This window comes from Thamnophis sirtalis, unplaced genomic scaffold, assembly GCF_051295495.1.
Source record: "Thamnophis sirtalis isolate CommonGarterSnake01/CBP01778 unplaced genomic scaffold, rThaSir2_p1.2 scaffold_12, whole genome shotgun sequence".
NCBI lineage: Eukaryota > Metazoa > Chordata > Lepidosauria > Squamata > Natricidae > Thamnophis > Thamnophis sirtalis.
Genome location: NW_028261392.1, coordinates 2,438,921 through 2,466,216, shown reverse-complemented (window position 1 = coordinate 2,466,216; position 27,296 = coordinate 2,438,921). Strand labels below are relative to the sequence as shown.

At 42.8% G+C, this 27,296-nt stretch overlaps 1 protein-coding gene across 2 annotated transcripts in view; it reads right to left on the bottom strand.

Annotated features, from left to right (window-relative positions):
- Window positions 1–12,514: 12,514 nt before the first annotated feature.
- The window catches only part of ENOX1 (ecto-NOX disulfide-thiol exchanger 1), a 295,080-nt gene continuing 280,298 nt past the window's right edge, over window positions 12,515–27,296 (bottom strand). Inside the window, exons 14-16 of one of the 2 annotated variants that reach the window (XM_087726951.1) lie at window positions 22,677–22,779; window positions 21,283–21,368; window positions 12,515–12,871 (exon numbers count right to left, since the gene is read on the bottom strand). In XM_087726951.1, the coding sequence (XP_087583077.1) occupies window positions 12,740–12,871; window positions 21,283–21,368; window positions 22,677–22,779 (321 nt within the window). In that variant the 3' untranslated portion in view covers window positions 12,515–12,739. The remainder of the gene's footprint in view (window positions 12,872–21,282; window positions 21,369–22,676; window positions 22,780–27,296) is intronic. The other variant, XM_087726952.1, reaches the window with a different exon arrangement.

Below are 27,296 nucleotides of genomic sequence, written 5' to 3'. Positions count from 1 at the left end.
CCCAGGGTGCAAACCGGAAGTTCCGGAAGGGACTTCCAAGTTGCCCATAAGGTCAGGTCTTAATTCCATCACTCTGAAACGGAAGGTCTTTTGCCTTGTAGACAGGTGGCCCAGTCTCCCTTAATCGACACGAAACATCTGCTGACTGTTAGCTGCAGTTTGGCGGTTCAAATCCCACCGGCTCAAGGTTGACTCAGCCTTCCATCCTTCCGAGGTGGGTGAAATGAGGACCCGGATTGTTGTTGGGGACGATATGCTGACTCTGTAAACCGCTTAGAGAGGGCTGAAAGGCCTATGAAGCGGTATATAAGTCTAACTGCAAAATGCCTTGCAGGGTGGAGCCTGGGCAACTGAATGGCGCTAGCGGAGTGTTTGTTGCCCGGATGCCCTTCCTGTCACCAATACGGAGTTTTGTTCAGCAGATACATTCTCATTGCGCCCAGAGAGAGAAATATCTGCCTCTGCTTGGATCAAACTCACAGCCTCCTGATTGTGAGGAGAGAAAAGATGACGGCTTAAAATCAAGTTAACGAAAAGCGCATCGTGATTGTGTTGGACCGCTTCCCACTGGCACAAGAAGAATCTGGCAACCCCAGAACAAGGATTAAGATGATTCTGCTCACATCTAGGAAAGCTCCAGAAAGTCACGCAAACAATATTTGCAATTAGGAGCTCATCTTGCTGTGAAGATCTGGCTCGCCTGCCATTCGGGGACAATCGGTTTCCCTGGTTTGTCATCCCTTGTGATTAAATATGGTAGGTTTCGCGTGCCAATCGCAGGCGTTTGGGTACAGTACAGTAATGGGTTTCAAAACTTTTTCGAACCTACTCTGTGGGTGTGGCCTCCTTTGTGGGGGTGGCTTGCCGGCCATGTGACCTGGTGGGAGTGGCTTGCCGGCCATGTGTTCTCTCTCTCTCTCTCTCGCTCTTCCTTTTGTCTCTCTGTCCCTTTTTCCTTTTTTTCTTTCATCTCTCTCACTCTTCCTTCCTTCCTTCCTTCCTTCCTTCCTTCCTTCCTTCCTTCCTTCCTTTCTTTCTCTTTCTCTTTCTCTTTCTCTGTGTGAGTCTGTCTGTCTGTCTGTCTGTCTGTCTGTCTGTGTGAGTGGTGGGTTTCAAAAATGTTTGGAACCTCTTCTGTAGGTGTGGCCTGCTTTCTGGTGGAACCTCTTCTAACCGGTTCGGTAGATTTGAGGAACCGGTTCTGCCGAACTGGTGCGAACTGGTAGGAACCCACCTCTGGTACAGGATGGCCTCTTCCCTGCGAAGGGTTTCTAATCTCCCTGTTTGATAAGAGGATCTGATCAGGGGTGGGATTGAAAAAGTGTTAGCAGCCGGTTCTCTGCCTGGCTGCTGGGTGGGTGTGGCCACATACTGGGTGTGGCCTACTCAACCTCCTGCACCATGGGGGGGGGGCATTTCTGCCCTCCACAAGCTCCAGAGGCTTTCCCTGAGTCTCCAGGAGGGTGAAAATGGCCTCCCCCGGGCTCTGGAGACCTTTCGGAGGCCGGAAACAGGCCCGTGTCAGTTTTCCAAAAAATGCCGTAATTGACTCATGAACCCCGAGCCAATTTCAAAAGAAAATTAGTCATTTATTAGGAGCATTCATTTTGGCAATAGCTTTTTGCAGTCATTATTTGAATTATGGCTGACCTTTACCTCTGTTCCTCCCCTCCCCACAGTCTGTGTCATAAATCACATTCCCCAATGAGGTGCACCCCTCCCAAGCCTGCTGCGGTAATCTGAGATCCAACTCTAGCCGAAAGTATGCGTGGAATATGCTCTCCTCCCCTTCTCTCACCACAACAACTTTAGGAGTCGACATTCCATTTCCGGACTTCCAGGAGGCCTGTTTTTCATCCCCTCAGAGCCTCCGTGTAGACCCTGCACTTACCTGGAATAATGAATGTGCCGTGTGGGAGGGGTGGGCGTGGCCAGCCAGTCTTTGCAACTGCCGGTTCGGCGAATCGAATGTAAAATTAACATCTGGTTTGCCCGAACTGGTGCGAACCGGCTGAATCCCACTCCCCCTGGCTCTGATATACAGAGAAGTCCTTGGCTTAACAACAGCAGCCGAACCCCAAATTTCCGTGGCTAAGCAAGACAGTGAAGCGAGTTTTGCCCCGTTTTACGACCTTGCTTGCCACGGGAGTTAAGTGAAACACTGCAGGTGATTAATTAGTAATTAATTAATTCACTTAATTAGTTAAGTGAATCTGACTTCCCCCACTAATGTTGTAAAAGGGGATTGTGTGACCCCGGGACTCTGTGACCGTCATGAATACGACTCAGTTGTCGAGCGGCTGTTTTTTTGATCACATGATCATGGGATTACTGCAATGGTCATTAAGTGTGAAACTCGGTCATAAGTCACTCTGTTCAGGGCCGTCGTAACTTCAAACAGTTGCTAAATGAACTGTTGTCATCCAAGGATTACCTGTATCATTTTGGGGTGTTGTTACCCTCAGAGCTGTTCCTTTTGCAGGCTGTTAAAAGTCAGTTATTTTATTTGATTCTCACCGGTGACAAATGTAATGCTCCCTCCTTCCTTTATTGAAGAGGATTTCACGGGCGTTTTCATTGATTGGCGATATTTTGTAGTAAAGCCTCTTGATTTGGATGGTTGAAATATGTGCACAAAGTGAAAATCAATTTTAAAACAAACAAACAACAGCCAAAAAAAGACCCAGAATGAAAGCTGTAACTCTTCAGTACGGCAAGCTAGATTTCCTGATGGTTTGGAAAACAGACCATAATTCTCTTACTAGGGATTCATTATTTATCCTTCCTTCCTTCCTTCCTTCCTTCCTTCCTTCCTTCCTTCCTTCCTTCCCTCCCTCCGTCCCTCCTTCCTTCTCTCCTTTCTTTCTCTTCCTCCCTCCCTCCTTTCTTCCTTTCTTCCTTCCTTTCTTTCCTTCCCTTCTTTCTTATTTTCTTTTGCTCCCTCCCTCCTTCCTTCCTTCCTTCTTTCTCTCTCTCCCTTCCTTTCCTCCCTCCTTTCTTCCTTCTTTCCTTTCTTTCCTTTCTTTCCCTACCTCCCTTCTTATTTTCTTTTGCTCCCTCCCTCCTTCCTTCTTTCTTTCTCTCCCTCCCTTCCCTCCCTCCTGCCCTTCTTTTTTCTTTCTTTCTTTCTTTCTTTCTTTCTTTCTTTCTTTCTTTCTTTTCTCTCTCTCCCTCCCTCTCTCCCTCTCTCCTTGCTTTCCTCCCTCCCTCCCTTCTTTTCTCCCTCCCTCCCTTTGTCTTTCCTTCCTCCCTCCCTTCCTTCCTCCCTCCCTTCCTCCCCATCAGTCTTGAGAGGTAGGTTGGGCTGAGAGACAGCAATGGCTTCAAATTTAGACTGCAAGCTTCCCTAACTGAGGGTTGACAGGTTTTAGCCTAAGAATTTAACCATAAAAGGCAACTAGCAAACTTTATCCATCTGGTCATTGGTATTCCTTAGAAAATGTTTAATAATGGTACACACCGTGACCTATAATTTTCAGCAGCGGTAGATGGCTCTGGATTGGCTGGGCACAAAGCAAACCCTTGCTCATTCCTGTGTTAAATTATAATTTGCCGGCTGGGAGAACTCACAACGTCCTTCTGGCTGACTGAACGGAATAAATTCCCCCACCAAAAGTGGTCAAAAAATAGAAACGAGACCTGTTGACTTGGCACAACAGGTTTCATCTTAACAGAACACACACACCCACACACACACACATACACACCCAAGGGTGTTAGGGATGTCTTAACCCCACAGTCTTTGTTTCCAGTGTGTAAGTCATCCGTGTACAAGTTTGGTTGAAATTCCTCAAGGCATTTCCAGACTTATGCTGGAACACACAGGCACACAAACACACACACATTTAGATAGATAGATAGATAGATAGATAGATAGATAGATAGATAGATAGATAGATAGATGATAGATAGATAGATAGATAGATAGATAGATAGATGGATAAGAGAGATGTAGATAGATAGAAGACAGATAGATTGAAGATAGTTGATAGATAGGTAGTAGGTAGTTGATAGTTGATACATAGATAGATGATATAGATAGATAGATGATGAATGGATAGATAGGCAAACAGATGATAATAGATAGATAGATAGATAGATAGATAGATAGATAGTGTAGCTAGCTAGCTAGATGACAGAAAGAAGATAGATTACATATAGATAGATAGATTAAAGATAGATAGATAGATAGATAGATAGATAGATAGATAGATAGATAGATGATAGATAGATATTAGATAGAAGACTATTTATCCTATTTTTGTTATGCAAGTAAAGCTATTCTTTGTTTTACCTTCGGTGGCTGTGAGTGATTATTCAGTGGCTTATTCGTTACCAATCTTCTGATGCAGAACTCTAGTCTCCTAATGGGGATAGACTTAACAACATTCCTTATATTCCTTTGGTTGTTAACACTCATTCTGAATCATTGAAGCCACTTGGATGTTTCTCTGTTTATCTGTCCAAGTGGCCTCAACGACTCTGAGAAAAATCGCTAAAGACCAGATGACTGCAAGGAGTATAAATCCTTCCACCCCCCACCATTTGGTCAGAGTTGAAGAAGCTTCTTGGATGAGAAGCGAAATGTCTCCCAAGAAAAACCAGAAAGTCCAGTTGCCTCTCGGAAAACAAAAAGCACTTTTTTGCATTTCTCTCTCTCTCTGTGGTTCTGAGTGATTAGGCCCTGGGAATCCTAAGGCACAAAGACTTTGAAATTTAATTAGGATTACGAGACTGGGGTAAGTGCTGGAATCGATTCGGGTGCTTGCAGATGTGAAAGAACACGCAGCCATAAATTCCTCCAACGCCGACTGAATTCTTTGCATTTTGCAAAAAAAAAAAAAAAAAAACGCACAACGTGGATCTGCTATTGATCCATTTGAAGGAGAAAAAAATTCCTTTTGCTCGATCAAAGGAGCACAAAAGGCCTTTTAGGCTGGGATGCTGTAGAGCCACTGTCAACGTCGACAAAAAACGTTCAAATTGTTGAATAAGCAGGCATTTCTACCGATTGGGAGAAGATCCTTAAAGGAGACAGAAGGACGGAGAAAATTTTTTCACCCTCTGGTTTGGCTGGTATGATTGCTTTGAATCAGAAATGGAGAAAAAGGTGTGGTTTTTTTTTTAAAATGCTTCATTTAAACTCAAGATATGGATTTCAACCAGGTTGGACAAAATCTCATAAAATACCAACATGATGTTTCTTTCCAAGGCCAGTTCAAATGCTTGAATGAATCCTTCCATGATTTGGGGTTCATATTTTGTAGGGGTTCCCCTTCTTCCCATAAAGATCCGTTTGGCCATGACGATTCTTTATGAGATCCATCTTCAGACACAAAGTCATCAATGACTGAGGAGGCTGCTTATAATCCGTGGCACCATTACACCATTGGCGAGGAAATTTCTGCCCCTTGATTTAAATGATTTGAGTCTTCCAAGCATTTTAATGGAAGAAAATAGCCATGCAAGAGTCTTAAAACCTGCTGATGGTCGATCTAGTCTGCTGCGGAATTATTTTATTGTTCTAATTCCATTTTTATTATGCGCTTATATTTTTATTGTTAATTGACTTGTATTGCGAGCTCTCCGAGATGCAATTATGAAGGTGAGTGGAGGGGGGGGCAACCCAATTAAGCCTAAGAATGAAAGCCACGAGGTCCCCGAGGTTAAATTTTATCTCAGGCCGAGGCTGATATTTGGCATGTCTTGCTTCTATCCGTCGATTTAATTTAATTTAGTCAGAATGCAGCTGGAAGGGACCTTGGAGGTTTTCTAGTCCAACCTCCTGCTCAAGCAGGAAAGAAAGAAAGATGATAATTAGATAGATGAAATAGATAGATTAGATAGATAGATAGATAGATAGATAGATAGATGATAGATGATAGATAGATAGATAGATAGATAGATAGATAGATAGATGGATGGATGGATGGATGGATGGATGGATGGATGGATGGATGGATGGATGGATGGATAGATAGATAGATAGATAGATAAGCAGGCAGGCAGGCAGGTGGCAGGCAGGCAGGCAGGCAGACAGACAGATGTCAGAGATAGATGATAGACAGACAGGCAGATAAATAGATATAGAAAGAGATAGATAGATAGATAGATAGATAGATAGATAGATAGATAGATAGATAGATATGCTAGATTGACATGAGAGAGATAGGCAGAAAGACAGACAGATAGATAAATAGATAGATAGATATAGATAGATAGATAGATATAGTTATGCTAGACATGAGAGAGAGATAGGAAGATAGACAGATATAGATAGATAGATAGATAGATAGAGATAGATAGATAGATAGATAGATAGATAGATAGATAGATAGATAGATAGATAGATATAGTTATGCTAGACATGAGAGAGAGATAGGCAGATAGACAGATATAGAAAGATAGATAGATAGATAGATAGATAGATAGATAGATAGATAGATAGATAGATAGATATAGATAGATAGATAGATATAGTTATGCTAGACATGAGAGAGAGATAGGCAGATAGACAGATATAGAAAGACAGACAGATAGATAAATAGATAGATAGATATAGATAGATAGATAGATATAGTTATGCTAGACATGAGAGAGAGATAGGAAGATAGACAGATATAGATAGATAGATAGATAGATAGATAGATATAGATAGATAGATAGATAGATGATAGATAGATAGATAGATAGATAGATAGATAGATAGATAGATAGATATAGTTATGCTAGACATGAGAGAGAGATAGGCAGATAGACAGATATAGAAAGATAGATAGATAGATAGATAGAGAGAGAGAGAGAGATAGATAGATAGATAGATAGATAGATAGATAGATAGATAGATAAGAGAGAGAGAGAGAGAGATAGATAGGCTAGATTGACATGAGAGAGAGATAGGGAGATAGACAGACAGACAGACAGATAGATATAGATAGATAGATAGATAGATAGATAGATAGATAGATAGATAGATAGATAGATAGATATGCTAACACATGAGAGAGAGATAGGCATAGGCAGATAGGTAGGCAGACAGACAGATAGACAGATGATAGATGATAGATAGAGATAGATAAATATAAGATAGAGGCAAAGAGAGAGAGAGAGATAGAGAGTGATGCACAAATACAGAGATATAGAGAGGTAGATATATAAAAATAAACTGCTCAAGTGTGGATAGAAGTGGAGAAATTACATCACAATCATGGATGACAATATTGTGTTTCCAGCAACTGTCTTGGACGACTCACTGCAGTCCTGAATCAACGCTTATTCATGGTGTGTGTGTGTGTGTGTGTCTCCCCACCAGAAAGCTTGACGTTCTTTGACATGCCAGGGAGTTGGGAGACGTACATCCCTCACGAGTTTAATAACTGACAGCGACTTTCCTTCTTTTTTTTCTCCGCCAATTCACGGTGTGCATTTTACACCCGTGTTTATGGGTTTCCCGTCGCAATTGCTCGCCCCTTTCCTTTCTCTGCGAATTGTACGCTTGGCCATTTATATGTAAATTTCCCCTCTGTGGAACATTGTCATTATACATCTTTTATTATGTGGGTTGATAAGATGAGGTTCCCCCACCCACTGTTGCAATTCCTTGTACCCAGAAGACTTCCAGTAAAGCAAACACACAAATCACATAATGAACTAATTAAAGGCGCTGCATATGGAGAAACACAAGGACACCACAAGAATAGAAGTTACACACGGCAGGCCGGGATCCGTCTTTGAGCAGAAAAATGGATTCTTTCTCTCTCTTTTTTCCCCTTCTTGGCTTGGGTCAGGATCTCCCCGAGTGGGACGAAGGAGATGTTTTACATTTGATTGAACAATGTGAACATCAGATTCACGTTTTCTTCCTTGGATCCTCTTTGCGCCATGTGCCGGAGAAGATGAACAAAAGCTACTGAGCAGAATAATTGCTCTCGGGACATTTCAGGCAGGCTCAGATGAGGGAATTGCTCCGTTGCGTGAAAATTAGAAGCTGCCATTTAGGAATAACGGTTCATCTGAAAGTCAACTTGAAGCCCCTAGTTAGGAAGGAGATGGATGGGTGGAAAGTAAACAAGGAGAGATCAACCTAGAACTAAGGAGAAATCTCCTGATAGTTAGAAAGCTGCTTGCCTCCAGAAGTTGTGGGTGCTCCAACACTGGCTGCCCCATGTAGAGCGCATTGCAGTAGTCCAGTCTAGAGGTCACGAGGGTACGAGTGACTGTGGCGAGTGCCTCCCGGTTCAGGTAGGGACGCAATTGATGCACCAGGCGAACCTGGGCAAATGCCCCCCTGGTCACAGCCGACAAATGATGTTCTGAGGTCAGCTGTGGGTCCAGGAGGACTCCCAAGTTGCAAGCCCTGTCTGAGGGGCGTAAAATTTCACCCCACAGCCTGAGTGATGGGATGCTAACCAAATTTTTGGGAGGGAAACACAACAGCCACTCGGTCTTGTCTGGACTGATAAATAAAACAAATCTCAATCTCAATCTCAATCTATCATCTATCTATCATCTATATCTATCTATCTATCTATCTATCTATCTATCTATCTATCTATCTATCTATCTATCTATCTACCTACCTACCTACCTACCTATCTATCTATCATCTCTCTCTCTCTATCTCATGTCCATCCATCTGTCTGTCCATCCATCCATCCATCCATCCATCCATCCATCCATCCATCCATCCATTCATCCATCATCTATCTATCTATCTATCTGTCTGTCTATCTGTCTATCTATCTATCTATCTATCTATCTATCTATCTATCTATCTATCTATCTATCTATCATCTATCTTTCTATCTATCTATCTATCTATCTATCTATCTATCTATCTATCATCTATCTTTCTATCTATCTATCATCTATCATCTATTTCTCTCTCATGTCTGTCTGTCTGTGTCTGTCTGTCTATCTATCTATCTATCTATCTATCTATCTATCTATCTATCTCTCTATCTATCTATGTATCTATCTATCTATCTATCTATCTATCTATCTATCTATCTATCTATCTATCTATCTATCTATCTATCTATCATATATTTCTCTCATGTCTGTCTGTCTGTGTGTCTGTCTGTCTATCTATCATCATCTATCTATCATCTATCTATCTATATCTATCTATCTATCTATCTCTCTCTCTCTCTCTCTCTCTCTCTCTCTCTTTCTCTCTCTCTCATGTCTGTCTGTCTGTCTGTCTGTCTGTCTCTCTCTCTCTATCTGTCTATCTGTCTATTCTGCCTCATCAGGGGGTTGGACCTTCATTCCACTCCTCTCCCCACTCCAGCTGGTAAAGAAATAAATAATCTTGAAAATGGGCGTCTCCCGGTGAGGCCTGGGGCTAGCAGCCCAATAAAAGAGATGGATGTCACCGCAGCAGATGCCCGCAGAAAGCAGGGGCTGCCAAGTGCACCTGGTACCCTTATTCTGCATAGCCCAGGCTCTGCGGTGAACCAGACCCCCAGCTTTCCAAATTGCTTGTTGGAATATTAATTTTAAAAAATGAAAAACAACCTTGCCCACCCACCCTTCCCTTCCCCACCAGTTCCCAGTCGCCATCTGGCTTCATTTAATCAAATACTTCTTATTATGTGAGAGATTCTGCTCTCTTGCAACACACCCAGGGTGGGGCCGCCGTCTTTGGCTTATTAAAATAAACCGCGAGGAAAACCCAGGATCTGGCAGACATCGAGGGATTCCTTTACACAGGGCGATATTTCCTAGGAAAAAACCCGAAACCTCTTCTCTCTCTCTCTCTTTCTTTGGATATAATTCAGGGGCAAACAATAAAGTAGAAAAGGCACAGATAATAGAGAGAGGAATGAAATTACGAAAACGCTTCAATCCTCTGGGTCAAGGGTGAAATGCTACTGGTACCACTAAAGATGCCAGCGGTTCACCAGAACCAGTAATCCAAAAAAAAATGCTACTGGTTTCGGAGGAGGCGGTTTTTCCAACGATCAGCTGTGCTGCGCGATTTATATTAGCTAGAAAGCAGGATTGCCTGTTTCGTCGCTAATCTAAAATCGCTTGGCACAGTGGATTCCCCCCTCCCTCACTGTTCGCTTACTTTCTTTCTTACTTCTACTTTCTTTACCTATCTTTCTTTCTTTTCTCCCTCCCACCTTCCTCCTTCCCTCCCTTCTTCCTTCCTACCTCTTTTCTTCTTTCTTCCTCCCTTCTATTCCCCCTCCCTTCCCTTCTGCCTTCCTCCCGCACCTTTCCTCCCTCTCTCCTTCCTTCCTCTCTTCTTTCTTCCTCCCTTCCTTTCTTCCTCCCTTCCTTTCTTCCTCCCTTCCTTTCTTCCTCCTTTCTCCCTCCCTCCCTTTCCTTCCTTCCTTCACTTTCCCTCCCCTCTTCTCTCCCTCCCCTCTTTCCTCCCTCCCTCCTTCCTCCCTCTCTTCTTTCTTCCTCCCTCCCCTTCTTCCTCCCTCCCTCCTTTCCTTCCTTCCTTCCTTCCACTTTCCCCCCTCCCTCCTTTCTTCCCTCCCTCCCCTCTTTCCTCCCTCCCTCCCTCCTTCCCACTGCTCTTCTTTCCTCCTCCCTTCCCTTCTCCTCCCTCCTTCCTTCTTTCCTTCCTTCCTTCCTCTGCTGGCTGGAGAATTCTGGGAGTTGAAGTCCGCAAGTCTTAAAGTTGCCAAGTTTGGGAACCACTGGGCTATTGCAATCCCTGCAGCCTGAAACAGCTGATGATTGTGAGGCCCCTGCTGAAATTGAAAGTGAAACTTGCTGTTTGCTCCACCAGGCAAATTGCTGGGAGACGGAGGCAGATTTTTTTCTCTTCTGCTAATCAGGCTGTTTGCTGTTTGCTGCAAGGAGGCAAGTCAATAACTATAAATGCCTGTAGAATGTTCAAACGATTAGACTTATTTTTAAAGACTGCTTTATTATTGTTCTAGAGAAGCTTAACAAAATGAAGAGCCGAGGTGGCGGAGTGGTTAAATGCAGCACTGCAGGGCTACTTCAGCTGACTGCAGTTCTGCAGTTCGGCGGTTCAAATCTCACCGGCTCAGGGTTGACTCAGCCTTCCATCCTTCCGAGGTGGGTAAAATGAGGACCCCGGATTGTTGTTGGGGGCGATATGCTGACTCTGTAAACCGCTTAGAGAGGGCTGGAACCCCTATGAAGCGGTATATAAGTCTAACTGCTAACTGCTATTGCTATAAGAAGCTTTTTAAAACAAATGCTCGATCTGAAGAGAGGCCCAGTGCTGTTGTATCTTCTTTTAAAACAGCAAAGAATAACTATACTTCCAGAAAGCCCATCAATTTTAACAGCATCTGTACAGGTATAGTCTGAAATCTAACACTACAAGCAGTGTATATCAGTGTTTCTCAACCTTGGCAACTTGAAGATGTCTGGACTTCAACTCCCATTCGCTGGCTGGGGAATTCTGGGAGTTGAAGTCCAGACATCTTCAAGTTGCCAAGGTTGAGAAACACTGGTGCATATTGTCTGTACTGTTTGCTGTTTGCTGCAAGGAGGCAAATTGCTGGGTGGCAGAGACAGATTTCCCCCCCTTGTTCTCCTCCCCAAAAGCTAGGTGCATCTTATACTTCGGAGCGTCTTATACTCTGAAATTATGGTAGATGAGGAGATGGGGACAGTATAAAATAAATACATTTTTTTAAAAAAGGCAGCAGGTAAAACTCCGACTATGGTAGAATTCCTATTTATTGAAAAAAAAAAAATCAATATATTTGCTATAAAATCTGTAACAGTAATGCATACTTATTCTCAGATACATAACCCTGAATGTTACATACCAAATACAATTACAGTAACACTGCCTTCCTCTTTATTTACACGTTTTATGAAAATTGATATGCAAATCCATGTCGAAGGAACTCAGAATGGAGAATCATGACGTTAGAAAAATAATATTCTGCAGAAAGCATCGTCAAAGAATCCGAGAACATTTGTGTGTGTGTGTGTGTGTGTGTGTGTGTTTTATTGTTTTGTTTCAGATTTATTTATTTTATTTTATTTTTTCCTTTTCAGGCCTCTGGCAATAAGGCAATATTAGTCCCTGGTAGAGCAGATAGAACTTAATTTACAAAATACAAATAACTGTTCAAACACATTTTTTTTTTCCTTTTTTCAAGTTTGCTTTTGGTATGTTTACTCGTTTCTCACACTATGAAATTGGATTTTTATTTTTGTTTGTCTTCGTATGAAACGGAAAGACCCTTGGGTATGAGAATTTTGGAAGAAGATCTACCATATCATTCACTGAGACACTGTTGCAGCTTAGAAAACCGGGAAGCCGCCTTCCCTTTGGCTCAAGGTGAGCTAATAACAGGTGTGTACTTTAAACCAGTGTTTCTCACCCTTGGCCACTTGAAGATGTCTGGACTTCAACTCCCAGAATTCCCCAGCCAGCATTCGCTGGCTGGGGAATTCTGGGAGTTGAAGTCCAGACATCTTCAAGTTGCCAAGGTTGAGAAACACTGCTTTAAACGATGACATCATTATGATTGTAGAGTTTTCGGTTGGTTTCGAGTTTTCATAGGAACATTTCAGGAGCGGTTTTCTTTTCTTTCCCTTTTTTTGTTTTTGGAACTGGCACACGACTACATATTTTTCACGAGAGGACATCACGAATGCAACTACAATCAGGTTTGAAAGGGGAAGAGCCAAACCTAATTCTCCTCCTTTAATACTTCCGGCTCGCCTCGGCCACCGCTGTCCGTAAAACACGTTCTTCCCAAGGGCGTTCGGATCCCAACCCTGGTCAAGTCGTTTTAATCCCTTCGAAGGCACAAAATTTCCACCGTTTTTCCAGCGTGGCTCCGACACCGGAAAACTCTTGCTTAAACATACGTGGAAGCCTCATCAAAAGCATTTCTATTTCGTTCGCTGAGATCTAGGGAGGAAGGAGAAGGAAGAGGAGGAAGAAGAATGAGAAGAAGAAGAAGAAGGAGAAGAAGGAGAAGAAGAAGAAGAAGAGGAGGAGGAGGAGGAGGAGAGGGGGAGGAGGAAGGAGAAGAAGACAAAGAAGGAGAGAAAGGAGGAGAAAGGAAGAAGAAAAAGGAAAAAGAGAAGGAGAAGAAGAGGAGGGGAAGGGGAAGAAGGAGAAGAGGAAGAAGAAGAAGGGAAAGGAGAAGGAAGAAGGAGAAGAGGAAGAGGAAGGAGGAAGAAGGAGGAGGAGGGGAGGAAGAAGAAGAGGAGGAGGAGAAGGAAGGAGAAGAATAAAAGGAGAGAAAGGAGGAGGAGGAAGAAGAAAAGGAAAAAAGGAGAAGAAGGAGAAGAAGAGGAGGGAAAGGGGAAGAAGGAGAAGAGGAAGAAGAAGGGGAAGGAAGAAGGAGAAGAGGAAGAGGAAGGAGAAGAAGAGAGGAGGGAAGAAGAAGAGGAGGAGGAGGAGAAGGAAGGAGAAGAAGAAAGGAGAGAAAGGAGAGAGGAAGAGGAAGGAGAGAAAGGAGGAGGGGAGGGAGGGGAGGACAGAAGGAAGAAGAGGAGAAGGAAGGAGAAGAAGACAAAGAAGGCGAGAAAGGGAGGAGTAGGAGGAAGAAGAAAAAGAAAAAAAGGAGGAAGAAAGAGAAAAGTGGAGGAGTGAAGAAAGGGAGGAGAAGTAGGAGGAGAGGAGAAGAGATATATTTGTATGATTCTATGAATATATATTTATAAAGATTTTTCATTTCTTATACTAATTCAAATAACAAGGAGACCATGGAAAAGCAGTGCCAATAGGGGAACAGCATGGAGGAGAAGCAGGAGGGTTCTACCCAAGGGAAGCCATGGACGGGAAACATCTCCAGTCTTCAGGTTTTTAAGGGAGATCTAGAACAGTGTTTCTCAACCTTGGCCACTTGAAGATGTCTGGACTTTCAACTCCCAGAATTCCCCAGCCAGCGAATGCTGGCTGGGGAATTCTGGGAGTTGAAGTCCAGACATCTTCAAGTGGCCAAGGTTGAGAAACACTGATCTAGAAGATGAGAAGATTAGATCATCTGCCAGTCAACATTGTATGCAAGAGATGGTTATCTAGTCTTCTCTTGCACACTTGTTTGTCTGTTGGGAAACGAAATAGTAGTAAACCAGAACAAAAAGCTCTTGGAAAACTGGAGATCATAGAGAACATTTCTAACCATCATCTGAAGGCCTTGCAGCTTAACGTGCCCCCCCCCCTAGCTAAATATATGGAAAATGTCTAGGTTCCTGATATTGATGGGCCCATATTGACTGGGGAATTCTGGGAGTTGAAGTCTCCATTCCTTAAACCAGGGGTGTCCAAACTTGGGAATTTCAAGACTTGTGGATTTCAACTCCCAGAATTTCCCAGCCAGCTTCAAACTTTGGGAAGCGTCTGAGAATTCTTCACCCCTGGAAAGTCCACCAAGGGGAACCCAAGTAGCAGAGACTTTTTGTGTATGTCGATGTTTTTACCAAATTATGGGTAAAAGATCTCCAGATCACTGGAAGTTTTGTAAGAAGAGATTGGACAATCATTTGTCTGGCTGTGGAATTCTGGGAGTTGAAGTCCACAAGTCTTAAAGTTCCCAAGTTTGGACACCTCTGCCCTAAAGGTTGAAAAGGACTGCTTGAAAGTCTCAAAAGTGCTTTTTTCAAAAGGCAGCTGGACTGTTGTTTTTTTCCTTTTATAAATATACTTTTTTTATTTTCCATTTTCATAACATATAATCACATGTATACTATTCCATAGCCAATATCCTATTGTATTAAGTAGTAATTACATCAGTTCCTCTTGTCATCAACGCCCAGAAAGATAAAAACCCATTATTAGCTCTTCTGCTCTCCATACACCTCTTTCTTCTGCCTCTTTCCTACCTCCTTTCTACCTTCCATCATACTTTTCTACTCTACTTCCCCTTCCTTTCTCCTTCTCCTCTCTCTTCATTCCACTCCTCCTTATCCTCCTCATCTTCCCCCTTACCCTCTCTCCTATCCCTCTCTTCCCACCTTTCTTCTCCCTTCTGCTTCCCACTCTTCCTCTCCTTGGTGTATTTCAGCTTCTGAGCAAACTCCATTCGATGTTGATGGTATTTATGCTTCCATATCAATATACTTAACATATTAGATCTTCTGCTCTCCATACACCTCTTTCTTCTGCCTCTCTCCTACCTCCTTTCTTCCCTCCGTCATCCTTTCCTACTCTACTTCCCCTTCCTTTCTCCTTCTTCTCTCTCTTCATTCCACTCCTCCTTATCCTCCTCATCTTCCCCCCTTACCCTCTCTCCTATCCCTCTCTTCCCATCTTTCTTCTCTCCTCTGTTTCCCACTCTTCCTCTCATTGGTGTATTTCCGCTTCTGAGCAAACTCCATTCTATGTTGATGGTATTTATGCTTCCATATCAATATACTTAACATATCTTAGTTTTAAGGAAAAAATAAGAGAAGACAGTATACATGTGCAATCATATTACATTAAAATCTAACACCTCTCGTCAAACCTAATATACATCCCTCCCACCCCCCCAACCCCCCCAGGCCTTCCCTTCCCCGACTTTATACATGGTATAAAATCTTTAACAAAAACATTCTAAAATATATTGGAAAAAAGAATAGAAAATTGATAACATCTTTACATTGAACTTAGCTCCTCCTTGCTAGGCTAACCTTAAACAATTTATATCATTCCTGATCTTAATCATAAGCTATCTGGAGGACTGTTTTTTTTCCCTTTGAGGAAGAAGACGTTTCGCTTCTCATCTTAAGAAGCGTCATCAGTTCTGGCTGCTGGATGACGGTGGGGATGAAATCACTTAAACCAGAGCCAGCTGTGGGGTGGCTGCAGCCCAAAAAAGCTAATACAATCCTGGGTTGTATAAACATAGAATCAAAATCACGCAAAGTATTAGTACCGCTTGATAAAGCCTTAGTAAGGCCACACCAGGAATATTTGTATCCAGTTTTGGCCACTACATTACAAAAAAGATGTTGAGACTTTGGAAAAAGAAGAAGAAGAACAACTAAAATGATTAAAAGCCTGCAGACAAAAACGCATGAAGAATGGTGGCAGGATCTAAAGAAAAGAAGGACTAGGGAGGACATGATAGCAGTCTTCCAGTATTTTTTTTCTTTCTGGTGTGCAATGCCTTTTTAGCATCGCTTTTTCTCATTAAATGTTTTATTTTCCATTTTCGTACAGTCACATATATACTGTGCATAACCGGGGCCATAACAACATTAAACAATAATCACAGCAATTCCTCTTGTCAACAATACCCCCAGAAATATAAATAAAATGAAACTCAAACTCCAATAGAAGCCCAATATACCTCTTCCACTCTCCATACACCTCTTTCTTCCGCCCCCTCCAACTTACTATCTTCCCTCCATCATCCCCCTCTACCCTACTTCCCCTCCCCCTCTACCACTCCTCTCTCCCAGTATCCCAGTATTTTGAGGGGCTGCCACCAAGAGGAGGGAGTCAACTTATTTCCCAAAGCACCAGAAAGCAGGAGAAGAAAGAATGGATGGAAACTAATCAAGGAGAGGAGAAACCTAGAACTAAGGAGGAATTTCCTGACAACGAGAAGATCAATTAACCAGTGGAACGGCTTGCCACCAGAAGCTATGCTCCATCACTCAAGACGAGATCGGACAGCCACTTGTCTGAAACAGTTTAGGGTCTCCTGCTTGAGCAGGGGGTTGGACTAGAAGACCTCCAAGGTCCCTTCCAGCTCTATTGTGATTGATTGATTAGTTCCGACCGTTCCACTAGAACTGATCAAGCTTCTTAGATGAGAAGTGAAACCTCTTCACCTTCCTTCAAGGGAAAAAGAAAAAACAGTCCCAGTTGCCTTTTTGAAAAAGCATCTTTGAGACAAGCATCTTTGAGACAAGCATCTAGGAGCCAAGGTAGCGCAGTGTTAAATGCAGCACTGCAGGCTACTGCTAGATCAGCAGTTCAGCGGTTCAAATCTCACCGGCTCAGGGTTGACTCAGCCTTCCATCCTTCCGAGGTGGGTAAAATGAGGACCCAGATTGTTGGGGGCAATATGCTGACTCTCTGTAAACCGCTTAGAGAGGGCTGAAAGCCCTATGAAGTGGTATATAAGTCCTAACTGCTATATAACTATGATTTGGATGATTGAGCATCTCCAGCGGCCACCTGCTCGGAAGGGGTTGTCACCCTCTTCAGCACCAGACAGCCGCTGAAAAGTCCCATCCCGTTACGGATGGTAGCAGAGAGGAGAGAACAAAAGCAGAAAATGAAAGCAGGATAAGAAAAGAAGACCAGGAGCGATCGAACTAAAAGGACATTAAAGCAGAATGTTGGCCAAGAGGCCTTGGCTGATTACAGGTATTACAAAATTCATGGGGGGGGGGGGAAGGAGAATGCCCAGAGATTTTGATCCCTTAATTGGGCAGACAGCCTCCCGTTTGTCCCACTCTTGAGAAATACGTCACTTAACTATTTTCCCTTCATTTTCTAAAGTGCCCAAGAAACAATTTCTGCTTGATGCTGGCAGGAGAGCCACGAACTCTGAGATTGTTCTGCCGAACACCCATCACAGATACATGCTGATTGCATTCCCCCTATTTCAAGCAGCATACAGAGTGAAATTTGTGTGTTCACGTTGATTGCCTGACAGACAATTCAAAGGACTGTTCAGGACTCTCCTTGGAAACTTCTACAGTAAAGGTAAATGTTCCCCTCGCACAAATGTGCTAGTCGTTCCCGACTCTAGGGGGCGCTGCTCATCTCCGTTCCAAAGCCGAAGAGCCAGCGCTGTCCGAAGACGTCTCCTTGTTCATGTGGCCGGCATGACTCAATGCCGAAGGCACAGGGAACGCTGTTCCCTTCCCACCAAAGGTGGCTCCTATTTTTCTACTTGCATTTTTTTACATGCTTTCGAACTGCTAGGTTGGCAGAAGCTGGGACAAGTCACAGGAGCTCCCCTCCATTACGTGGTGCTAGGGATTCGAACCCCCAAACTGCCGACCTTTCTAATCGACAAGCTTATCTTAGCCACTGAGCCACTGCGTCCCTTCTAGGAAACTTCTAGCAAGGATTAAATGAATGATATTAACCGCATGGCCTACTGCCTATGGAATAATGTTTGCGTCTGGATTTCTCTGATTATGTTGCCAAATACACATGTGTGAGAGAACACACACATTTTCCCTAGGCATTTTGTGCAGTTGTAACAACATCAACAAGAATCCATCATCATCATCACATAATTATCACCATCATTGTGTGTAACAGTTTCACAGTAACCTACAAATCAAGTTATCTAAATCTAAAATCCAGAGAATGTCTCCCAGAAACCCAATGATTTATATATTGGAATCAAGAAGGCAGGGGAAAAAAAGAGTCTATTTTCAGTCAAACTTTCATACTCCAATTTCCAAATGTTATTCTGTTTTAGCTATGAGCAATATACATTGGCATATATTTTTCCTGGCATGCGTTTGTAGACTCCGGTTAATTTGGCTTCAATACATCTTATCATCTGTCTAACTTCTGCTTTGTTCTTCAAATTTAAGGAAGCATCTGAGAATTCTTCACCATGGGGAAATCCACCAAAGGGGACCCGAGAAAAAGAGACTTTCTGTGTTTGTCAATGTTTTTAACCAAATTATGGGTAAAAGATCTCCAGAGGTTGTGGGTGCTCCATCACTGGAAGTTTTTTGTAAGAAGAGATTGGACAATCATTTCTCTGAAATGATACAGGGAGGTTGGATTATAGGACCTCCAAGGTCTCTTCCATCTCTGTTGTTCTATTATGATCAATCAATCAATCAGAAGCGGAAATACACCAATGGGAGGAAGAGTGGGAAACAGAGGATAGAAGAAAGATGGGAAGAGAGGGATAGGAGAGAGGGTAAGGGGGGAAGATGAGGAGGTTAAGGAGGAGTGGAATGAAGAGAGTGGAGAAGGAGAAAGGAAGGGGAAGTAGAGTAGGAAAGGATGATGGAGGGAAGAAAGGAGGTAGGAGAGAGGTAGAAGAAAGAGGTGTATGGAGAGCAGAAGATCTAATATGTTAAATATATTGATATGGAAGCATAAATACCATCAACACAGAATGGAGTTTGCTCAGAAGCTGAAATACACCAATGAGAGGAAGAGTGGGAAACAGAGGAGAGAAGAAAGATGGGAAGAGAGGGATAGGAGAGAGGGTAAGGGGGGAAGATGAGGAGGATAAGGAGGAGTGGAATGAAGAGAGTGGAGAAGGAGAAAGGAAGGGGAAGTAGAGTAGGAAAGGACGATGGAGGGAAGAAAGGAGGTAGGAGAGAGGTAGAAGAAAGAGGTGTATGGAGAGCAGAAGATCTAATATGTTGAGTATATTGATATGGAAGCATAAATACCATCAACATAGAATGGAGTTTGCTCAGAAGCTGAAATACACCAATGAGAGGAAGAGTGGGAAGCAGAGGAGAGAAGAAAGATGGGAAGAGAGGGATAGGAGAGAGGGTAAGGGGGGAAGATGAGGAGGATAAGGAGGAGTGGAATGAGGAGAGTGGAGAAGGAGAAAGGAAGGGGAAGTAGAGTAGGAAAGGATGATGGAGGGAAGAAAGGAAGTAAGAGAGAGGTAGAAGAAAGAGGTGTATGGAGAGCAGAAGAGCTAATAATGGGTTTTTATCTTTTTGGGCATTTATGCCAACAGGAACTGATGTAATTACTACATAATACAATAGGATATTGGCTATGTGATAGTATACATGTGATTGTATGTTATGAAAATGGAAAATAAAAAAGTATTTGAAAATTCAGAATCAATCAGAATAGAGATGGAAGGGACCTTGGAGGTCTTCTACTCCAACCCCCCCTGCTCAAGCAGGAGAACTTATACTATTTCAGACAAGTGACTGTCCAGTCTCTTCTTAAAAGCCTCCAGTGATGGAGCATCCACAACTTCTGGAGGCAAGTCGTTCCACTGTTTAATTGTTCTCACTCTTAGAAAGTTTCTCCTTAATTCCAGGTTGCTCCTCTCCTTGATTAGTTTTCATCCATTGTTTCTTGTCTTGCCTTCTGGTGCCTTGGGGAATAAATTGACGCCCAGCCTTTCAAACACTAGAAAACTGCTATCATGTCCCCCCCCTAGAATTTTTTTTCTCTCTACACTAGCCAAACCTAAATTCTGCAACTGTTCTTCGTGCGTTTTTGTCTCCAGAGCTCTAATCGTCTTCGTTGCTCTTCTTCGCACTATTTCCAAAGTCTCGACATCTTTTTTTTGTAACGGAGCGACCAAAACTGGATGCAGAATATTCCAGGTGCAGCCTTACTAAGGCTTTATAAAGAGGTTTAGGTTTATTCGATTTCTATGCCGCCCTTCTGCCAAGGACTCAGGGTGGCGTACAACATTGAAAGAAACATATAATACAAAAGTTAAGAAGAAATTAAACAGGATATCCCCAAACCCAATTAAAATTGACACATTTTTTAAAAAAGAATTCAAATTAAAATTAACAGTAATCAATAGTTCGATTTGTTTTGTTCAGGCCAGGCTGGCTTGCTGGAAAAGCCAACTTTTTAGGGGTGCATCGGAAGGACCGGAGGTCAGGGATTATACGAAGCTCCGGGGGCAGCTCATTCCAGAGGGGCTAATACTTCACGTGGTTTTGACTCCGTGTCTCTGTTTACTTGAGAGACCGCCTCCTGCCAATCACCTCCTCGCGAGAGCCTTCTCGGTAGTAGCTCCGACCCTTTGGAACGATCTCCCCGTGGAGATTCGCACCCTCACCACCCTCCAGACCTTCCGCACAGCCCTTAAAATCTGGCTATCCCGTCAGGCCTGGGGTTAAAGAATGTAACTCACCCCCACCCGAATGGTATGAATGTTGTGTTCTATTTTTAATTATGTATTGTCCTTATGTGTTATTGTCTGTATCCCCTCCCCTTTGAGTTGTAAGCCGCCCTGAGTCCCCCCAGGGAAAAGGGCGGCCTATAAATAAATTTTCAAATACTCAAATACTCAAATACTTCTACAAACGCTGCTTACACAATCCAGATCTGATGCCTGGATTTCAATGCAGTAAAGAATGAATAGTTGTAAAGTGGTAGAAAGTATCAGATATGGAGGACACCCGATGAATCTTCTTAATTGCATTTAGGGGTTACCTGTCTCTGGGATTTGTGTTCGAACCTCAGCAAAAAGCAGGAATGAGGAAACTATAACTAAAACTATTCGCCTTTTTGGAAAAAGATGGAGACGCTTCATCTTACCTCATCTCATTTTTCTTAATTTCAACCCTCCCTTGCAAAAATAATAATAATAATCTATACTTATGTCTGTTATCTAATTCATATTTGATGACAATAAATGCATAAAAATAAAAAAATAAAAAGTTACGAATCCAATTTACCCGCGAGTCCAGTTGCTGCATATACGACCAGAGATATTCAATATTCGCTCCGAAAGGATGAACGTGAAGAAATGTTGATATGATACCTGCATTAAAATGAAATTTTGATAATTATTTCGGGCCACACAGAGTAGGATAAAATAATCATTGTACACCAATGCATCTGAATTTCATTCGAAAGTCGGTACTTGTGATTCTGAAACAATTCAGCAAAGGAAACAAATTTCAACCCAAACCCTTAGCTTTCAAGAATTAAGAGTTCATAGCCAAGTGACCAAAAAAAATGGAAGAAAAAAAATTACATTCAATGAAAGACGTGCTGGAAAGGATTTTTCCAGCTCCGCATGTTATGCCTGATTTGCCCATCAAAATGTGAAGGCATTTGAATAATAAAATTATTGCTTTTTTCCCCCTACTTCTTCGGTGGCTCTGATTAGGAACATGTGTTGGCTATCAACCCTGGTCAGCGTTAGCCTGCCTGGAATTATTATTTTTTAAAACAATTTCAGCATGGGTTACATCCAGATTCAGATTAGCGTGCAAATTAAGCCACATTTTTTTTCCATGCATTAATGAATCCTTGCAACCCCCCCGCCCCCCCGAAAAGAATGCAGGTAGATCTGAAAATCCTGAATGAAACACGAAGTTCATGAGATCATCATCCTCTTTTAATGTCCCCCAAATCCCTTGTGGGTTGGAGTCTGGGCAACTGAATGGCCGGATGCCTTTCCCTGTTGCCAATGTGGAGTTTGGTTCAGCAGATATATTCTCATTGTGCCCAGAGAGAGAGAAATATCTGCCTCTACCTAGGATTGAACTCACAGCCCCCACCTCTAGGCCACTGCAAACCCTCCACGAAGTTCATGAGATGTTTGTACCAAATCATTAAGGCCCAATCATTATTTCCATAAAGGGCTACATTGCATGGATTTATAAAAAATGTTTAGTTTCAGAGCCATGTTTTTTTAATTTTCTTAACATAGCCAACTTATCCAAATCTAAGAGAGGGGGGTTTCCCCCTATTTCCTGGGGTCTCACCCACTGAAACGCAGAATGCACCAAGGTCTGATTCTTCTTCTCGAAGACCCGGGGACGTTATACTTGGGAAAAGGAGCATGCAGAGTTAGCCGAAGTGGCGCAGTGGTTAGGGTGCAGTACTGCAGGCCACTTTAGCTGACTGTGATCTGCAGTTCAGCAGTTCAAATCTCACCGGCTCAAGGTTGACTCAGCCTTCCATCCTTCCGAGGTGGGTGAAATGAGGACCCGGACTGTGGGGGCAAGTTGCTGACTCAATTTGCTAAAAAATTTGTAAACCGCTTAGAGAGGGCTGAAAGCCCTATGAAGCGGTATATAAGTCTAATAAATAAATAACTAAATAAATAAATAAATCTTACCTATCAACAAAGCTTCTTTCTCCGATTTTAGTGGCTGGCTTCTCTTCTCCGCGTTTTTCTCTCTGTCTTGGTTGACCAATGGCGCTGTCAACCCATTGATTTCCTATAAGGTTGAAAAAACACAATTAAATAAAACAGGTCCGTCCGCGGAATACATCCGTGTCAATAGGCACTGCTGGCATTCTTCCTCTCTCTCTCTATTTAAAAAAAAAAAAAAGGACATTATTTTAATTCCCAGCTACAGGCAAGACAATTATAAATTATTGATCTGTTTTCCAATGCTGGGTAATTCCCGACGGGATGTAAGGAAGAAAACATAAACAGGTTCTTTTTTCCTCTTTCTCTCTCTCCATCTCTTAATTGCCTATAGCCAAAAAAAAAATAATGCTCCAGATTGAGCAATAAAGAAGATTCTTTTTAAAAATAATCTGCCCTTTGTCGAATAAAATCGACATCCCTTCTGGATTATTCCAATCTCGAGATAAGTATAGGATAAACTAATGGATAACAGCATGTCCAATTTTTTTTTTCTTATTCACAGATCTTGCAGGAGGGGGGAGAAAATACAGAAAGCTGTGAATAATTTACAACCGGGAGGTGAAAAATAACCGTTTTCCCACAGAATGACTCAACTTTGGTGAGGAGAAATGGCTCCTTTCCAAAACTGCACAATGACAACTTCCCTTCCCAACTGCACTGACAGGTGGTCCTCAGACTTGCAACGGTTCATTTAATGACCGTTCCAAGTTACAGGGCACTGAAAAAAGTGACCAATGGCCGTTTTTCACACTTGCGACCGTTTAGCTTCTTACGGTCATGTGATTGGATGCTTGGCAATGGACTCATACTTATGACCGTTGTGGATCCCCTTTTGTGACCTTCTGACAAGCAAGGGGAAGCCAGATTCACTCAACAACCGTGTGACTAACTTGCTAACTGCAGCGATTCACTTAACGACTGTGGCACAAAAGGTTGTAAAATGGATCAAAACTCCTGTAAGAAACGTCTCACTTAACAATTGGGCTCAGTTGTGGCCGTAAGTCGGGGACAACCTTTGATTCTTTTACAGAGGTAGATAATGTCATTACGGTCAAAAACTGCCTAGGTCAGTTTATTTGATTTAGATCAATTTATTCAAATTATAGATCAAAGTTCTATAATTTAAATAAAGAAGGTGCTAAACTCTTACGGGCTTCAGTTCACGGGGAACCTTCGTGTTCATCCGCATTTAGTCCTCAAAGGATTCCAACATTTCCGTCGCTAAGCAAGACAGAGGTTAAGTGAACTTCGCCCCGCTTTACGACCGTTCTTCCCACACTGGTTAAGTGGATCACAGCCGTCGTTAAGTTAGGCACCCGGTTGTTAAGCAAATCCAGCTTCAACGTTAACTTTGCTTGTTCAGAAAGTCGCAAAAGGGGCTCACTCGATTTCGGGACGCTGCAACCGTCACAAGTACATGCCAGTTGCCAAGCCTTTAATCACGTGACCACGGGAATGCTGCAATGGACGTATGTGTGAAAAAACAGCCGTAAGTCACTTTTTTTCCAGCCCTGTGGTCATTTCTAATGAATTGTCCTAAGTCAAGGACTATCTCTGGTTTCGGGAGCTGTGCAGGCAAAGATTCTGCTTCGACTCGTGGAGAATCGGTTTGCAAAGTTATCCTGTTAATGTGTGTGTGTCTGTGTGTGGGGAGAACCAGAGTGTTTCCCCCTCCCCCCCGGATTTCGAGAGAGGCGCTTTGCACGCACCAACACACATCGCGAAACCTCTTTTCCGAAGCCTTTGCACACCCCTTCAGAATCGCACAACTGTCGACACCCGACCGTTGTGTCGCAAAACACATTAAAGGCAAAATGCAAGCTTTAGTGGGGGGGAAAGAAGCATGCAGTTGCAAATATATAACTATAACTAAGTGGGTTAAAAGACGAGCCAGGAAAATGGGTCAAGCGCTGGGAATAAAATCTCCTTTTAAAAACGTTTTTCTTAGGAAAATCGAAGAGGGGGGGGAAATAATCGTGGTTCTTGGACTCTATAATAAAAGTTTCCTTTCCAGAAAACGTGTCCGGGGAAATTAAAGAACGGGGACAGTATTTATTTATTCCATTTCTTCCCTGTCCATCTTCTCTACAAGGTGACTTACAAGTTATAAAATACATTTTAAAAAATCATTAAAAGACTAAAAGACAAGGAATGCATTGAATATGTACAGGCGGCCCAATCCTCGACTTACAATGCTTCGTTTAGGTTCATTCAAAGTTACAACAGCAGTGAAAAAAAGTGACATGGCCCCTTTTCACACTTATAAACATTACAGCATTCCCCGTTGTCCTGTGATCAGAATTCAGAGGTCTGGCAACTTGGCTGGCAGGGATCCAAATAGCTTCCAAAATTAAATCAGAGTCCGAGGCAAAGGATTCCTCAAAGTTCCAATTGATTAAGGGAGCCACGTTGGCACATCTGGGAAAACCCAAATCTGAAAGCTTCCCGGTTTTCCCTACCCAGATGAAAGTCCAAGATCTTGCCCTCCACACCCACAAGTCCATCCCATGGTCCAATCTCCCACTGCCATGCTGGCAGCTTCCTCCCATCCAGTTCCAGTCAGGTGCAGAGGTGCAGAGACAAAGGATGACCTTGGTTTTCTAGAAAGAATGTTGTTATGGCTACCTAGCATCTAACTCCGTACAATCCCTCCTCCCATTTTCCCACAATAGAAAAAGGCATAGTAGAATAATAGAAAGTGTGGTGGGCCAAAGACCCAAAAGGAAGTTGCAGGCCTGGCACTGGGATGTACTTATGATGGTTACAGTGTCCCGGGGGAGTCATGTGACCCCCTTTTGTGACCTTCTGACCACCAAAATCAATGGGGAAGCCAGATTCACTTAACAACCAGGTTTACTGACTTATCAACTACCCTACTCTACCCCGCCCTGGTCCAGTCCAGTCCAGACCAGTCTAGAATATTGCAAAATTAAGGAGTTTTTAACTGGACTGCTAGTTGGTGTTCTTTTGAACTTCATGCTAAATTTGAATCATAGAATGATAGGGCTGGGAGGGACCTTGGAGGCCATCTACTCCAACCCCTTGCTCACAGAAGGGTGACTTTATTGCATCCCGGAGAAATATCTATGGGGGATTCTCCAGCCATCCAGATCACGGTTGTCCCAAAGATGCTTTTTTTCAGGCAACAACTGGACTTTCTGATTTTTCTCTGAAGAGGTTTCGCTTCTCGTCCCAGAAGCTTCTCCAGTTCTTCTTCAGAACTGAAGAAGCTCCTTAGATGAGAATGAAACGTTTTCAAAGGAGGTGTCTATGGAGGTTCTCAAGTCATCCTGGTCACGATTGTCCCACAGCTGCTTTTTTCAACTGGACTTTCTGGGGTTTCTTTTTTAAGAACTTTCGCTTCTCATCCAAGAAGCCTCTTCAGGAGCTTCAGAACTGTTCTCTAGAACAGAAGAAGCTTCTTGGATGAGAAGGGAAAGGTCTTCAAGGAAAAAACAAAGGAAGTCCAGTTTCCTCTTGAAAAAGCACCTTTGGGAAGTCCTGAATTAATGGCCGTGCGCTCTTTTCTCACAATTCCTACTCTGGGTGGCAAGCTGCTCCTCTGATTAATTTTTCTCACTGTCGGGTAATTTCTCCTTCGTAAAACTTGCTCAATTTTAACCTTGGCTTGTTTGTTTCTTCGCGTTCGTGTTTGTGGAGTGAGCCTTTGGTTAATTTATGGTTCAATATAAGCCGTCTGGAATAAAACTCAATTTCCACCTGAACTCATAAAACCCAGTACTCAATTTAAGCTCTCTTGTGTGGGCGTCGCTGGCCAGCGCCAATGAACTCAACGGGGTGTGATATTGTGGTTCTCTTAAGCTGCAGAAGCCAGTTTTCTTGGGAGAAGCACCTTAAAAGTTTATCGAGCAAGTATGGAAAATATAAGTGTCTGTTGTGGATTTAGGATTTGATGGAGACTATTATCACGACGCCTCTGGCATTCTAACAGAACATAATAAGGTCAAGCAACACCGCTGTTTTGGAAATGAAAAATAATAGATCACTGAGGACTAGAATCTTATAAATGTCAAGGATAGGCAGAGGAGGAGGATTCGATATTGGATGGGCACGAGACTCCTCCATAACTGCTGGTTCATCTGAAGATCTTTTTTAAAAGTTTACATGGACATCCCCCACGCAGAAAATTTGCTTTAATTCATACTACTGGTTTCCTTCCAGATAATAATAAAATAAAAACGATTCTCGGCCCTAAAGGTGCTTTTTCAAGAGGCAACTGGGCTTTCTGTTTTTTTTTCCTTTGAGAACGCCACAAGGTCACAAAATGGGATCGCATGACGCTGCAACCGTCATAAGTGGGAGTCACTTGCCAAGCATCTGAATTTTGATTATGTGACTTTCAGTGGTGGGTTTCAAAAAAATTTTGGAGCCCCTTCTGTAGGTGCGGCCTGCTTTCCGGGTCCACTGGTGGAACCTCTTCTAACCGGTTCGGTAGATTTGGCGAACCGGTTCTACCGAATAGGTGCGAACTGGTAGGAACCCACCTCTGGTGACTTTATGGGGGATTCGTAATGATTAAAAACAGTCACTTTTTTTCAGTTTGCTTTGTAACTTTGAACG